At 38.7% G+C, this 17,680-nt stretch overlaps 1 protein-coding gene across 1 annotated transcript in view; it reads left to right on the forward strand.

Annotated features, from left to right (window-relative positions):
* The window catches only part of CADPS (calcium dependent secretion activator), a 557,039-nt gene that overhangs the window by 317,459 nt on the left and 221,900 nt on the right, over positions 1 to 17,680 (forward strand). The window contains 2 exon segments of the mRNA XM_074198830.1: positions 12,688 to 12,827; positions 17,065 to 17,131. Of these exon segments, the coding sequence (XP_074054931.1) occupies positions 12,688 to 12,827; positions 17,065 to 17,131 (207 nt within the window).

A 17,680-nucleotide genomic window follows, 5' to 3' on the forward strand; every position in this document is an offset into this window, starting at 1 on the left:
CTAACAACTTTCCCCAACTCATAAAGTTGGAGGAATCTGAGACATTAAATGACATGACCCCAGCCAGATAGTGTGTTTCAGAGGAAGAATTTGAACCTGGTACTATTTTTCTGATGTGCCCAAGGAAATTCTTCTTAATCAGATCAGTCAACTTTTCTCTGCCGTTCATGGGTAATGCAATACACTAACCAGTAAAATCCAGGAGTCTAATGAAATAAGAAGGATTTGAATGTTGTGTCTCTAGTTCCATGTGTCCAGTGCTTCCAATCAACTATCCTCTCAAATGTTTATAGCCAGCTCTCAACTCTCTCCTCAGATGTTGGACAGCTCCGTCTGGATGTCCCAGAGGTTTCTAAAACACATTATCTCTCCCTCCCCAAACTCACCTCTCTTCCTACTTTCCCTTTTTTTGGTCAAAGGAACCTCTATTACTCAGGTTTCCAACCTTAGCATCACCCCCGCCCCATATTATTATTTCCAGATCTTGTCTATTCTACCTCCACAATAACTTTGTCTCTGACACCTCTCAACTCACATGGCCACCACCCTATTTCCAGCCTCTATTAGTTCTAATTTGGACTGGTAGAATGCCCTCTGAATTGATTTCCCTGCCTCTAGTCTCTCCCTTCTCCAATCTACCCTCGACATAGAGTCAAAATGATATTCTTAAAATCCCATCTTAAGAAAGGTTACCTAATGCTTTGAGGGCATCTCTTTTTGTGGCTCTATTTCCATTGCCCAAAAAACTGCCTGCAACATCACTGGAATTTCATCAATGGACATTGATTGGTTTTCAATTTAGGATAAAATGCAAACCTTTCTATTTGGCATCCAAAAGCCCTTCACAATCTGGTCCTAACTTAGCATTCCAGACTGACTTCACACCACTCCCCCTCATGTGCTCTATATTACAGTCAGAGTGGCTTCCTTGCTGTTCTCCATATGTGACACTCCACAGGATGCAGTACATGACAATCTCCCATGCCTACTCTGTTCTCCCTCCTCACCTCTGCCTCTTGGAAGCCTTGGAGTTCTCCAAGGCTCAGTTCAAGTGCCACCTCCTACAGGCGGCATTTTCAGACATTCCCTACCCCCATTGCGCTCTTCCCACACATGCAAAAATTACTTGGTAATTGTATATTTTTTATATTTGTATTTGATTATTTGTTTGTTGTTTGACACTTCAATGGAATGGAAATTTCATGAACAAATAAATGAGTATTTATTAAGTCCTTCAACATATCGGTGCACACTGCTAAGCACTAGAAATACAAATATAAAAAAAGATAGCCCATGCCCTCAAGGAGCTCACGTTTTAATAGAAGAAGACAACATATGTAGGAGATTGGTGGCTAAGAAAGGGTGTTTTTGCGTGGGGAAATCATAGCGATGGTATGATGGTGAATAGAGCAGTCATTAAATAGAAATTACTTTTTCAGGAATAATAGTCCTGCTATGATTTTATTACTGATCCCAATGGAGGTGATGGAAAGTGGGGGGGGGGAGCAGATAGTACTCAACTTAAGGGGATATGAAGGTAGCAAAAGAGGCAGACAGCAAGATGTCCTGGATGAATGGAAGAATAGCTGGATGGGGTATGCAGATACATTGTGTTTTGCTTATTTTTGTCTTTGTGACATCACTTAACACTGTATCTGATACTTAATAAAATAGTGTGAATGGAATAAGGACTCAAAGAGAGGGAGATCGTAACTCCAGCCCTTTCCCAGGTATCCCAGTCACATCTGATTACCATAGAAATGGGTTAGTCTGGTCCAAGACATACCAGCCTCCATAACATAACACTCTAAATGCTCCGGCAGAAATGACAATACAAATAACTGCCTCCCCACAACTCCAACACTCCAAAGGAACACCGCAGGAGAATATTTAATGTGGTGATCCCCAACAATGAAGCACTCCATAACTGAAAATGCTGGCACCTAGGGCAAATGAAACCCGAAAGAACTGTGGAATTGCATCCTCAGTTGAAGAGAAGATACTTATTCGATGAGAGGGAGAGAAAGACCCTAGAAACCCCTTTAAATCAATGTTGAGGAGGTGAGGAGTAGAGTGTATACAAATTTAAGAGGAGCACATCAACTGGTAGCTTCCTATTCTAATTATCCTCCATGAGTGCTAAGAATGTTGCTTTTAGTTAGTAAATGATTGCAAGTATCATAAGGACCCTCTCAAGTAAAGGCCTAAGTGTCCTACCCTAATTTACTTCATCATTTTCTTTGCTTGACTGGCAGTATTATCTCTTACTATACAATTGTGCTTTCCCCAGGAGTCGTTCTGCTGGTGCATATTTGGGTACCAGAATTCCTAGATAAAGTTCTGACAAAGAGGACAAGAATTTTTGAATATAAAAAATAGACATAAATAGAGCACTTTGCAAACCTTAAATAAATACTATTATTGTCAATTAATTTTATTCAAGACCTACCAGAGGCTGCTTTAAATTTCTTAGGGCAATTCAATCCAGCTTAGCATATCCTCTTTATAACAGCATTCCCCAACCCAGAACAGACTTGCCTTTCTTCACCCTGTGACTACACTGTGATAGCAATGCGTGACATTTTACCTTCCATTCATTCCTAAGAGTTCCCCAAAAAATTTCTCCAGGTTTGAGACAAGAACATGAGAACAATGTGTTCATCAGAACTCCAAAGAACATTTTTGGTCAAAAATTTGGATTGTTTATTTCTCATTAAAGATTAATAGGTGGTGCTCCAATGTCCTCTTTTTTTTTGTTGGGTTTTTTTTTGTTTGTTTTGTGGCAAGGAAATGGAATTAAGTGACTTGTCCAAGATCACACAGCTAGGTAATTATTAAGTGTCTGACACTGGATTTGAACTCAGGTCCTACTGACTCCAGGGCTGGTGCTCTATCCACTGCATTACCTAGCTGTCCTAATAATGTCTTTTTTTTTTTTAAAGAAGTTATAAAGCCTGGGACCATTTGACTATAAGAGATTTCCAGCAGAAAGCAGGCCTGGTTATTTCAGAGTAAATACTTTTCTTCTGAGGCCACAGAAGCCTTCACAGTATATGCCCAACATGATAGGAAGAGAGGACTTGAGCATGGCAGCATATAGAGGGTGGTTTTCATTGACCAGTTTCTTGGTGCATTGTTGGGGGCCCTGACCCTGATTTATAACCCAATTCTGCTACTTCACTAAGCACAGCTGATTCCTGCCAATGATTTTGGGCAGGCCACTTAATCTCTGTTTCCTTATCTGTCAAATGAGAGGCCTGAACCAGAAATGAATCAGACCTCTAAAGTCCCCTCCCTCTGAGTCTATTATCAAAGTGAAAACTGCATTTCTTCCTTCTTCTCAGGCATGGTGATTTTTACCAATTTAGAAACCGTTGGCTTTCTTAGGAGGTTTTTATGCTAATGTATAAATTGAGAACATTAAGTTCCCTCAATCTCTAGAGCCACGTGGTAATCTCAACCTGGAATTCTAAAATGTGGAGAATTTCAATTAAGTCCCTTCCTTTTCTGTAGGCCAGTGTGAGAGAGATCAATGATTGCTAATTATATTATTTAAGAATTCCAGTGATGCCAATTATATATATATATATATATATATATACATACATATATATATATATAAAAGTAATTTAATCTGAAAATGTGTTTACCAAATTATTTCCATATATGGGAGGATATGAACAAGAATGCATGGAGTAGGCACCATTAGACTTTGAGTTTTTTGGGCAGGAATGATTGATTATGACCTTTCTTTGTGTCACTATCCCTTAACATGAGAGCCATCTCCAGTCTTCCTTTTCATATCTGACCACTGGACCCAGAGGACTCCAGAGGAGAGAGTGAGACTGGTGACCTCCGATAGCAGCCCTCACTTACATTCAATTTACTTGATATCATAGCATCACCTCCCTGATGTCATGATCCTATTAGAGAATGAAGAACAAGCAGCAATGTTCATTTAACAAAATGATAGGCAAACAGCAGGTATTTAATAAATGCTTAGTACTGAATTGTGAGTGAGTAACTAATGAATGAATTGGAACATACAGGATGGGAAGGAAGAAGTAGATAGGTGATACAGTGAATAATGGACAAGTCTGGAGTCAGGAAGAGCTGAGTTCAAATGTGACCAGATACTAACTGTGAGGCCATGGTCATATCACTTAATCACAGTTTGCCTCAGTTTCCTCATCTTTAAAATGGAGATAATAGTGACACCTATCTCCCAAGGTTGTTGTGAGGAAAAATATGATAATATGGATTAAAGTCTGTGTGTCACATAATAAGCACTATATCAATATTATCTTCATTGATGAGATCACAGATTTCCTATCTACCCAGTCCTGATAGTTTTTGCTTAATAAATGTTTATTGCATGAATGAGTAACTCCTGGGCCTTTCCATTCAAAAAGCATATCTATATCTATATCTATATCTATATCTATATCTATATCTATATCTATATATGTACATATATATGTAAAACATATTCATCATGAATATTAATATAAGGAGAATTATATTGATAGTTGGTTAATTGAATTGACTTCTATTGAATAGATCTGAACTTTTTAACCATCTACCCTGTGTCAGTCATAGTGTTAGCCATGAGAATATAAAGCTAAAAATAAACAATCCCTGATCTCATGGACTTTACATGCTACTGGGGAAATCAGGAAGTATACATATAAATTCATGGTCATTTGAGAAGGAAGATGTACTCTGGGTATGACTTTATATCAGGAATATCTTCCTGAAGGTTCTTAGAGAAGCTCTGCAGGAAGAGAGATTGATGAAGGTACACATGCCCAACAGGAGAGATAAAGACTGAAGATGCATGGAAAAGCTCTTTACCCAGGTTGACTAGAAGATAGATTGCCAGAGAAGTTATCTGAAATGAGACAAGGACAGTGGGTTAGGATAATAGTGTGGCAAACCTTGAATCCCAAGTGTTTGTACTTCTTTCTGAAGACAATAAGGAATCAATGAAGGATTTTTGATGAAACCAATGGCATGCTCATACTTGTGCTTAAGAAACTTCTTTTGGAAGCTGGGTAGAGAGAGGCTAGGTTAGAGAGAGTAGGAAACAGAAAGCATGAGGAGGAGATCTTCCATCAAAGTCTGGGAAAGAGGGGATGAGAGCTATAGTTGAATATCAGATGTGTGCATGGAAAAGAGGGACCAGGCACAAGCTTTGTCCTGGAGGTAGAATTGACAGAAGTTAATAACTGATTGGATAGTGTTAAGTTGGGTGGGAAGTAAGAAAGATGGAAAGATAAAAGGATAATCCCGAGGTTATGAGCATTAGTGACTAGCAGTAAGGGCACCTTCAACAGAAATGAGAAAGTGGTTAGATATTCCTATTCTAAATATTCTTATTGTTTCCCCTTTTTCTTGACTTGGTCTTGTTTCTGGCATAACCAGAGAACTCAAAAGAAATAAAGAGTATTTCCCAAATATGAGAGTTAGAAAGAACCTCAGCAGGAATCTATTCCAACACTTAAATGGAATTTCCACTATAATACACTGGACAAGATCTGAAAAAAAAAATTCAAACCATCCTCTACTTAACTGTGTAAATCCTGATTTTACTCCCATCCCTCCATATTTTTGACAGGAAACCTCACTCATTCTTTCATGGTAAGTCCATTTATCCATTTCTTTCTTTCCTATGCCTTAGTCAACTGGAGATGGAACTCCTACAAAGAACAAATGTGCTATGCCATCAGCCACTCTGCAATCCTCATTAATCTAGTCCACCATGGGATACTTGGTAGGACAGAGATGTTCCTATATTCAGTTGACCTCTACTAGCTGTGGTTTCAGCCCTTCCTGTTTTGCCATGAATGAAGATGAAGAACAAGTGGTCAGCATTCCTCTTTCTAAATATCCTTGAGATATTTCAGAGTGATGTGGTACAGTAGGTTCAGGGAAAAGAAATGACCTTGTCTGCCTGTGCCTTTGATCTTTTCTTATGAATCTATTAAACATTTTGATTTTTCATCTCTGAACCCTCCTCAATTCCCCCATAAAAATGTGGAGTTATAAACATTACTTCATCAAGAACACAATCAGTGATCAGCATATTGAAAAGATGATCATTCAGTTCTCATGTATTATTACCCTGTTCATTACTCCATCATCAGATTTTTTACTATGACACTCCATGAATAATTCCCTTTCAGTTTGTGGGTTCTATTCAAAGGCTGAATCTGTCAGTGTATTATTAAGGGCAAGAGGAGGAAGAGGAGACTGAAGATACAACAAGAGGGACTAAATTCCAGGAGATAGCTTATACATCTATGCAAAGGTCCAGAGTTGGGAGAAGAGACCTTGGGATGACAGAAAGGCAAACTCTATCCAGACCGAAGGTCAAAGACTTTTTGAAGTCTCCAGTCTAAGGTAGCTTCATTCATAGCTTTGTTGCCATTCCCCATGAAAATTGAGTCACTGTCATGTCTTGATATAATAGTTAAATAAAAATTCTGAGGTAAGCATTTGTGTTTTAATTATTATCAATTTCCTTCCATTTGAAGGAGGAGACTTTTCAAAAGGTCAGATACAGGTTTGGAAGAAATTGGAAGGGATGCAGAGGAAGGAAGTTCTCTCAGGACATCTGAGTATGCTATGCAAATTCCCAACCTATTCCATACCATTCTCCCACAATGCACAACAAACCATATGTCACCATCAACTCACTGAGATGTGACTTGATCTATGCAGGAGGTTGACATATCTTTAATGAAGCTACAATGCCTGGGATATTTAAATCCCCCCCTCCCCTCTTCTGAATGAAGTGAGATTTTTGAAAAAGAACCCACCTCCCAAACACTTGGAGGGCACAGATACTTCATAAAATCAAAGCCCACGCCACCCACCATGGCTCTCTGCCATGGCAATAGCAAAATTTAGGGGGCTCCAGGTTTTGTTGAGTCTATATTTAGTTTGTTTTTCATCGAGTTTTGGTTTTTCAAATATTTTACTCCTATCCCTCTCACATCCCCCAGATCCCATGTGGTTCACTAGGACTCCCTTTGCAAAACCAAGAGCCCAAAATCCATTTTTTTCCTCCTTTTTTATTTGAGTTATTCATAATCGTGAAGATGTGTTCTGTGGGAGGCGGTGGTTGTTGTCGCTGCTGATAGTGTTATTCTTTTTCAATAGTCATGAAAGATAATACGGATCTTTCCATACCGCCTCACTTGGTCCGCCTCGTAAACTTAAATAAGTGGGTATGGAGTCGGCAAAATCTGAACTCAAATCCTTCCCCAGCTGCATGACTTGGAGCAAGTCACTTAGCCCTCTGGGTCTATTTCTTCATCTTAGAGCAAGAGGGTTAGATTCAAAGATTTTTAAGATACTTCCCACTTTAAATCTATACTCCTGATTCCATAAGACTTGTTGACACCAATTTTATTGGAATCAGATAAGAAATTCCATAACCATGGACATCATAAAGCAACAGTTACTTGGAATTATGTCCAGAAATTTACCCAAGTGCTCACTTTGACCCAGGTATATGACTGTTAGAGCAATACTCCAAAGAAAATCTGAAAAATAAAAGAAAAATCCCCATTTATTTAAAAAATATTTATAGCCATCCTTTATTTTTCAATTTTTTTTAAATCTATAGCAATCCTTTTTGTGGTGACTGAGAATTATAAACTGAGGATGTGACTGTAAGTTAGGAAAGGTGTATAATGTTTAGACCAGGGCTGTTCCAGCTGAATGCAGCCTGCAGAGATTTTTTTGCAGCCCCCAGTGGCTTAACTAAAGGCTTTTGTAAACAAAACCAAGCTACCACAGAGCTCTCACTAAAATGGCAAATCAAATTATGTTGTTCATTGTTTCAATAAAAAATTTTAAAGTAAGGTTGGACAGCCCTGGTTTAAATGATCATTTATGAAACAACTAAGGGAATGGTTTCAGAGAAATTTTGATATGAACAGATGTGAAAAGTAAAATTAGGAAAAAAATAGTAACAGTTTTATTATAAATATAATAAACTGAAAGACTCTGATCAAGCATTGATGCACCATGATTCCAAAGGACTCATTATGAAGAATATGCCAGTCTCTTGGCATGATAGACTAAACAGGAAAAATAAGATATGAGACAAAAGAAAAGTATTCTTGGCAATGGTCAAATAAAGGAATTTAGTTTCTTTTCCATGGTAGGTTTGTTTTCCTTTTTTTCAACTGAAAGGTGGTAGAAGAGAGAGAAAATAAATGTTTGAAAACTGGAAAAAATAAATTTACAAAGACCACATAAGGATTGGGTGCCATGAAGTCATGCAAAGAACACTGGATCAGGTGTCAGGAGATCTGACCTAATCTTGGTACTACCACTAATTTGATCCTGTGACTCTCATTTTTCCTTTTTAGAACTCATTATTTTCATATGTAAAATTTTTTAAAAGACTTACATTGGAAGGCTTCCAAAATTCCTTCCAGCTCTATTGATGAATGACATTCTATAAATCCTTGTCCTCTTTGTCATTGAGCTCTAACCACTGACCACTGAGTGTCCAGAGAAGCTGACACATACCCCTCAGCCCTGGCCCTAGAAGCTGTAATTTAATAGACTTCTGATACTATTCTGAGAATTATAGATAAAAGTATATTTTTCTTTTTCTGCTTGATATAATAAGTGTGATTTGATCTTAGCTCTTACAAGAACCATAAGCCCTGTAATCTTAGCAGGAGTAAAAATAAAAAAGCATGTCTTTTGAGTCTTGCCCTTTATGATGGCTGCAAAACATTTTCATGCCTCCTAATTTAAATTGCTACCATCTTAAATTGTTTTCATCTGGATGAACCTGGAGGATGCCCTAGGAGATAGTCTGACTGCCAGAAAGAACACCAACTCAGAAAAAAGAAGACCTGGATTCAAATTTTGTTTGGTTAGGTTATCTCTCTGGACCTGTTTCCATTTCTGAAAGAGAGATTTGAACTTGATGGGTTCTACGTCCCTTGTAACTCATGATATGGCTATGTCCTTATAACTGTTCTTTCTCTAACCATTTATATTTCTTTAAAAACTTTCATGGCCTCAGACAACAATTACATTACCTAGCCATGTGGCCTTGGGCAAGCCACTTAACCCCATTGCCTTGCAAAAAACCTAAATGTCCTTAAATACAAGTCATTGGTCATAGGAAACAAAACCTGATAACAAAGACTTGGTTCCCATTGAATTCTTCATCTGGGTGTCATTTAATGATAGAAGAGAATCTCCCTGATACACACTGGATCTTTCTACCATTTTTGGAATATTTCATTCACTGCTTTCTGTTAAGTGTAATCACTTCCTTTTGGTCATGCTGAATGGTTTGCCTTCACAAATAGATTTGGTAGGCATTATTTGGAGGTTTTAGTATCAAATCATCCTGTCTATGGACCTCAAGGTTCAACATCACAGATTCATTTCTAGAAACAAAGACTTTAGATTCAGAAGCAACATTGATACAGTGGGAAAGAACCCAGGTTTGGAAGTCAGAGGACTGAGGCCTAAATTTTATCTTCATCATCATCCAGTCATTTAGATTGCTTGACTTTGGACAAGTCACTTAACCTCTGAGGCCCATTTTCCTCATCTATAAAATGAGATGGTTAGACTAGACCCTTCCAACTGAAAATTGGTGATTCAGGGATCTCGAAGGTCCCATCTAACTCTGCCCTGCCTCAAACACAAACATTCCATGACTAGTCTCTATCCCATTTCTAAATAACTCAGAGAGGTACTATTTCCATTGTAAGAATTAGGAAGCTATTCTTTATCTTGAATAATTTCTACCCACTCATTCTAGCAACACTCACTTGGCCCAAGTTGAAGAAATTGAATCCTCCCATATGCCAACCCCTCAAATATTTTGAGAGTTCTATTTTCCCCCCATGAAATTATCCAATCTCTAAGTTTGACATCACTAATTCTTTTAATTGATGCTTATATGAAATGGTATGAAGCAGTCTCCCCACCCCAGCCCTCTCCTGTTGAGTAATCTTTCTCTTTAAAGGAAAGACAGAATAATCAAGATGTGATGTGACCAAGGAACAAACTTAGGAGTCTATAGTCTCTCCTTGGCTTTAATGTGGTGTCCTTTTATTCTCCTCACAAGATTATGTGATTTTAAAGGGAAAAATTATATAAATTAGACAGTACAATGTCTGTCCCTATTATTTCATTGATAAAGGAAACTTCCAGATGAGAAAATACAGGTTACCTATCACCTTCTCTGAAACTTAGTCTTAGAGTTTCCTAGAGCACTGACTAGTTAAATTACTTGGCAAGTATCCCACAGTCAATATCGATCTAAAATCAGGCTTGAATTCACCCCTTCCTGACTTGAAATCAGCTCCCTATCTATTGTACTATGCTGCCTTTCATAAAATGATCAAGGAATTAATTAATCCAAAGCTGAATTTGAGGAAATGAGGCAAAATAGAAGCTGACCAGAAAGCTGTCACATTGAACCTATCCAAACATTTAAATCTCAGAAAATATCATGCCGTCCACAATAATGACCCTAACTTCAGAGGTAATTTTAGAGTAAAAATAAAATTACCCTCATCACCTTACAACTGTTTCCTTTTTTGCTTCTGATTTTTTTTTAAAACAAGCCCATATCACCCAGCTTGATCATTATTATCAGTGGTGTCAAACTCAAATAGAAATAGACCCCTGGTTCATACATAAGGACCAGTGAGGGATGCATATTGATTTAGAAAAACATTTATGGTTATATTCTTCTTTTCTATTAATACATGAACACATTAAAACAAGGTAAGAACTCCATTTTAATCTAGTTCAAGGCTGCACACTACTCATGTAGGTCATATTTCACTCAAGAGTCTGACACCTCTGAGATTTTTACCTTAATCATCACATCTATCTCCAAATAACTTTCAGCTTTTCCTCCAAAATAAAATTTACTCTCAGGAGATTAAGCTTTCCTATTATTACATATCTTCCAAAGAAAATATTCTGGGCTCTCCAATATCCAAACATTCGTCCAATAGGGTAAGGTCAGCACAGCACAATATTGTGCCAGATTCAATGTTGTAAAGATATGGGACAGAATATCTGAGATCCTGGGTGAGTTGCCTAACTTCCCTGAACCTCAGGTGACTTCTGGAACTTATCTGTTTGTTGATGAGTCATGATATATTGGAATTAAGTGTTTGTCCTTCCCAGGGGATGACTTTGAATGGACTCATGAATTAGTTCAAAGATGAGTCTCAGTATTTTCTCTTGGACTACCATTAAATGGAAAACCTTTTGTTAATTAATCATACAAATACATTTTTAGCAGGAGGGAGGGTACATATAAAGGCAAAGAGAGCTAGAACTAGGGTATCCAAGAGAAATATCCAGTTTCCTAGTTTTGCTTTGAATTTCTGACGCTATTACATGGGCAACACTATGAAATTATTTGAGGCGATTAATCACCTTTTCACCAAGCATTGCCTGCCAGAAATAGACCCAGGTTTCAGCCAAACTAGTAAGTGAAATGCCTTTTATTCATCTTTCTAATCTTATACCCAGAATTTCTTTTGTAGAGAGGCAGTAGGTTTATAGTAGACAGAGAACAGGGCATGGGTTAAGGATAATCCTGGATTCAGACTCTCTAATATCCATTCCTTTACATTATATTACTAGGCAAGTTAGTGAACCACTCTGGATCTGCAAAATGGGAATTATGTTGCCTTCAGTGACTGTCCCTCAGAGTTGTGATGAGGTTCAAGTGAAATAAATAATGTAGGACCAGCATGATGCAAACATTAAAGCAGTCTGTATGCCAATTACTGCCTCAACTATAGTCAACATGAACTACTCCAATAGAAGAATAGATTTTTCTTTCCATCTCTCTGTGATTACTTTGTGTTGTGACCTTCTCAAGGTCACTCATCTCATCTTTCTTACTCTGACAAAAAAGAACATTAGGAGAAGAAGCCTGGAAAATCACTTTTTGGTGTTCTTTCCACTGGTTTCTTTTTTTTTAGCAGAGTGGTTTTTAATTTTAATAAAATAAATTTTTCCAGGGCAACCATTCCCCTTATTTTTTCCCTCCCAAGACTTTCTAGTTCTGGATTTCCATGCCTTCATCCTTGTCTCCCACTGAGATTTAAAGCTACAGTGTTGTGTAGTGGAGGAAGAGGGTTAGATTAGGGTTAAAAAATCCTGGTTCTTGTGTTTAGCCCATGGGATCCTCAATTTCTGAGTCTCCCTCTTTTCTCATCTGTTACATGGTGGAAGTTAGACTGATTCTTTCACGATCCCTTACAGTTCTCAGCATAGGACGGCTGGTGCTTCAAGAAATGCATCTCCTCTTCAAGGAGGAGAAGATAACATGGAAATGAGGTAATGTGAGATAGAATAAAGAGCACCAGATTGGAACTGGAGGATTTGGTCTGAAGTCCAGTTCTGCCGCCCTATGGGACCTTGGACACATCGCTTCATCCTCTAATCCTCAACCTTCTCATTTCTAAAATGGGTGCTTAGAATATAGAATGTTCTCCAAAGTTCTTTCTAGGTCTAAATTACATAATTGTGTGTTTCTTAACTGTTTCCAATTGGTAAATAAACTCTTTGAGTTTAAATTTCAGCTGGCATAGCTTTGCCACATAGTGATTGACAAATGTTTGTTGAATAAAACTGGCTAAAATGACTATCTCTTTTCCCTTCCAGGTTGTTCTCCGTCCTACCCCTAATAGCCCCAAACAATCAGAATGGCATAAAATGACCGTTTCCAAAAACTGCCCTGATCAAGATCTGAAAATTAAACTTGCCGTCCGAATGGATAAACCTCAAAATATGAAGCACTCTGGGTAGGTTTCTAGCTGGCTTTGCTGACTTGTCAGCACCATTTGCTCTGAGGACACACATTCATTTTTCAGTTACAAGGATAAAATAAGATTCATCTTCCAGGAGTGAAATAAAAATACATCTAAGGTGGTTCAGAGGCTTGTAATAACATTTGCCTTGGGCAATTCTCATTCCTCTGATTTTAAGCTACAGTTGATGAATTCTATTTTATATTCAAACAAATCACAAGCTCTCACACTGTCTTTGACATCAAGATCAGACTTCAAAATATTGCCTGATACAAATTGATTGTTTGACCCCAGGCAAGTTATTGAAATGCTTAGGTAACTCTGATAGACTTGAAGCTACAAAGACAGGGTCAAGTTACATTGAGAGAAAGACGGTCCTCTCACAGCATTTGTCTAACCCAGTTTTCCAGTCCTAGCTCCTCTCTGTTGCCATCCTCTCTCTTTGTAATAACCCATATACAGAACTGTCCAAATTGCTTTAATTTCTTACTAGATGTATGTTCCACAATTCTGACTGACAGAATTATAAAGGTAACTTGCATTGGTCTTATTGACATTATCTGTATGGTATGCAACCTAAAGATTTGGGGATCATTCCCTCATTGTGAAACCATTTGTAAAGTGATTAAAAAAAACACAGTTATCAAAAAAATCTCTGTGATAGTATTTGAGTCTTGAGCATGCAGGGCCAGGACTGAAGGGCCAAACCTGGAGTCAGAAAGAACTGAGTTCAAATGTGACCTCAGACACTTAGTAGTTGTGTGTCCCTGAGCAAGTCAATTCACTCTCCTTGCTTTAGCTCCTCATCTATCAAATGAAATAAATGAGGAGATGGCAAACCATCCTGGTATCTCTGCCCCAAATGGGACTATGAAGGGTCGGACAATAGAAATGACTGAACAACAATTACTCCAGTCAGGTCCAATCAATGCTATCTCTTATAATAAGTAAAACAAAAACAAAAAAAACTTTTAAAATAGTTGATACTGTGCTGCACTAATTTGCTTTATCCTAAAAATGGATTATCAGGTCATAGGTTTAGGGGTGGAAGTCATCTAGTTTAATACCCTTAGTTTTCAGCTGAGGAAACTGAGCTCCAGAATAGTTAAATGACTTGCCCTAGTGATCATAGATGTGGAAGGAAAAGAGTTTCAGTTACAGTTTTTAAAAAAAATCTTACCAAAATAAAAATCTCAAGTACAGGTTCACACCTATGAATTTTTTAGAAACTGATTAGAGGGGCAACTAGGTGGCCCAGAGGATAAAGCACCAACCCTGGAGTCAGGAGTACTTGAGCTCAGAGATGACCTCAGACACTTAATAATTGCCTGACTATATGACCTTGGGCAAGTCACTTAACCCCATTGCCTTAAATAAATAAAAAATTAATAAAAAAGAAACTGATTAGAACAGTAGGATAAAAACAATCAAGTTCAGTTTATCATAGTCATTTATGTTAAAATTAATTTATACTCCAATAGTTCAAAATCGGTGGCATTTCAAGACAGGAGAGAGATAGTAAAAACAGAATGGGCTACTACATCATAAGTTCCAATGACTAGCTGAGATGCTAAAAATATGATACATGACCTCTGAATATGATATGCCCAGGCTTATACAAGATATATAATTGTGATGTGTAATATTGTTTTGGGGGTGTGATTAGAAAGCAATGAGACTAATATTTTTAGCTAATAAATTGGAATTTAAACATCAAAATGAATGTTGTTCCTGTCACCTTGAGAATCTCCATACTTATTCCAGTGATATAAACATTGCTCAAGACATTTTAAGAATTCTCTGGGCATTGTCTTTAGCTCCAACTAATGAGATGCACAAGAAACTGATCCATTAATTATTCTAATTCAGAGATGAAAGACACAATGGAGGTATTATCACTATTGCCACTTTACAGAAGAAAGTTAAATCCAAAGTAATTTGTCCAAAGTCACATGGGGAGTAAATAACAAAGCCAGAATTGCAATAATAACTGACGTCTATGAAACTTCCATGTTTACAAAGTATATATGTTAACTCATTTTATTCTCACAACATCCCTGAGAAGTGCTCTTACCATCCCCATTTAGGGATGGGGAAAATGAGGCAGACAATAATTTAAGAGACCTTCCTAGAGTCACATAGGTAATAAGTATCTGAGGCTTAATTTTAACTTCTTAACCCTAAATCCAAAACACATGGTATCATAGAAAAGTACTAAAATTGGTATCACAGGACCTGGGTTCTGTTGCAGCTAATCCAATTTATTTTTTTATTCACTGGGACATCACATGGATGAGATTGACCTTGGTGAAATGATGTTACAAGCTATGTACTCCACAGATGCTAAAATAGAGATCTTTCCCCTCTTTATTTGCCCACAAATGTGCATCCACTTGTAAATCAAAGTTGTATCTGTTGTTCTTTGTTTTCAGTGCTAGGTGGGGGAGAAGGGTATCAAAGCAATCCAATAGAGACCTCTCCTCCAAAGTGAAGAAACATCTAGTTCACTTTGTGAAACTGAGTCTTCCCATGGGAGGTTTGCTCAAATCCAGAGATATCTCTCTTGTTTTCAGCAGCTGCTGCCTAGCTATATGTACAGTGTCTGCATTAGAAAAGGCTGGGGGAAACAATTCTGATCATGATCAGAATTTCCTCATGTAAATTAGCCACCGTTCATAGAAGCAATGAGATACCACAATAAGTTGACATTCTTTTCTAAGGAACCACAGTAGGAAAAAAAAAAAGAAAATATTTTTAAAAAATTTGATCTTACCAGGAGTAAAATAATCATAACTGGAAGGACTTAGCACCATTTTTTTCTCCTCTTTGCCACATTTTCAAGGAGTTTTTGCTCCCAAAGGTTTTTTTTTTTTGTATCTCCTTCACCAAGCTGCTGACTTGGTTTTCCAATTTTCCCCCACTGCAGTCATTTCTCTTCCCAGTTTTTCCTCTACCTCCCTTACTTGATTTTCAATTTTTTTTTTTGAGCTCTTCCTTGGTCTGAGAAAAATTCATATTTTTCTTGGAGGCTTTGGATGCAGAAGCTTTGACTTTGTTATCTTTATCTGAGTATGTATTTTGATCCTCCATCAAAATAATTCTTTGGTTGTTTCCTCTTCTAATGTTTGCTCATTTCCCCAGCCTCTGACTTGATTTTAACTTTTTGGTAATAGGAGGCTCTGGCCCCAGGGTGGAGGATGTTCTGTCCCCAATTTTTGCAGCTGTTTTCAGAGACACCCCAAGAACCTGCCAGTGTTCAATTTCTGCCAGGTCTGACTGACTGACTACTCTCTGACCTGTGCTCTGGTCTGTGGGTGACCACCGGGGCCCCAAGGAACTGTGAGGAGGGTCCCTGCTCCCCTGGGGCAGAAAGCTCTGGGGTGCTTCTGCTCCTCTTGCTGGGCCTGGGGCCTCAGACTGAGTACAGACAGCAACAGAATCCTACCTCAGTGATAGCAAAGAGACCCCAGGCAGACCCCCCCCCCCGACCCCTCTCCGGTCTCCAGCGCCCTGGAAGTAGTTCCCCAGGCCTGCTCCTGGTTCATCAGGGTCGGCTCCCCCCCCCCCAGACTGGGCTCTGCTCTCACCCCTTGTGGCAGTTTTCCCGCTGACCTAGGTTGCTCTTGGCAGTCTCTGGCCTCAGAGATCAGGAACTGCCCACCCCCCATGGGTCCAGGTGTCCCCCCATCCTCCCCTGCAGTTAGAGGTGCCCCCCAAGGCTCTGGCATCCCCCCTCTCCCCATGGTCCAGGTGCCCCCCATGGGCCCAGGTGCCCCTTGGTCTGTTCCTGGATGACCGGGGCTGGTTTGCTCCTGTGCACCTGTGCTGCATTGTGAATCCTTTCTAACCCCAGGCCAACAGACCCTTCCTGCCATTCTTCCAAAGTAGCTTGGACTGGAAAATTGTTTCGATTGATCTTTTTGTGGGTTTTGCCGCTCTAGAATGTGTTTAGAGTCCTCATTTAAAGCTATTTGGAGTGGTTTGGAGGAGAGCCCTGGGGAGTCCTGCCTTTTCTCTATTGGCTCTGCCCCCACCCCCCAAGATTTTTTAACATCTGCCCCAATTGGTCCCTTTAAAGGGATGAATCCATAAATGCCTGATGATTTGTCCTTAGGCTTTCTATTCCCATGGCTACAAAGTGTTGCTTTACTCTCCCAGGCTTTGGGAAATAATGCTGTCACCCTACCCCTCTCCACTCCACTCACCTTGATTTTTGGTTTTCTCCTTCTAGGTACTTATGGGCCATTGGTAAGAATGTTTGGAAGAGATGGAAGAAAAGATTCTTTGTATTGGTTCAGGTAACATTTCAATTCAGTGTCTGCTCTACTTTTTTAAAGAGGATGGGTAGTAAAATGAAGTAAAATGAAGCCTGAGTAAAACAGGTTCAGTTTCCACATCTGACATGCATTAGCTGTGTGTTCCTGAGCAAATCTCTTAACCTCTCTGTGCATTCAACCAACTCCCTAAGACTTTTCTAAATGATAGATAGGTTGTGGAATCCCAGTCTTTCCCATGCCTAAGTAACTTCCATCATGGAAGGTGTGTTCATATTTTGATCCTGTTCTCATTATAGCATCTCTTCTGGGGTCACTTGTTCACCCTTCAAATAAAGTTGAAATTCCCAGAAGGTCCACTGACTAGTGCTCCTGTCACAGTCATAGATGTAATCCTGCAGGGGCTGGGTTTCTAGGTTTATTAACAGAGGGAGCTATAGTTCAATTAGCTGACTTTTTAAGAAAAGTTTTTTTGCTTAGATGATAGATAAGAGCAGTTGTTTCAAAATGTGTCCCCCAAAGGTTTAAGAATTCAAACTTTGAGTACATTGGTAGTGAGATACTTGTGGATCA

This window comes from Macrotis lagotis, chromosome 8 (assembly GCF_037893015.1).
Source record: "Macrotis lagotis isolate mMagLag1 chromosome 8, bilby.v1.9.chrom.fasta, whole genome shotgun sequence".
In the NCBI taxonomy this organism is placed as follows: domain Eukaryota; kingdom Metazoa; phylum Chordata; class Mammalia; order Peramelemorphia; family Peramelidae; genus Macrotis; species Macrotis lagotis.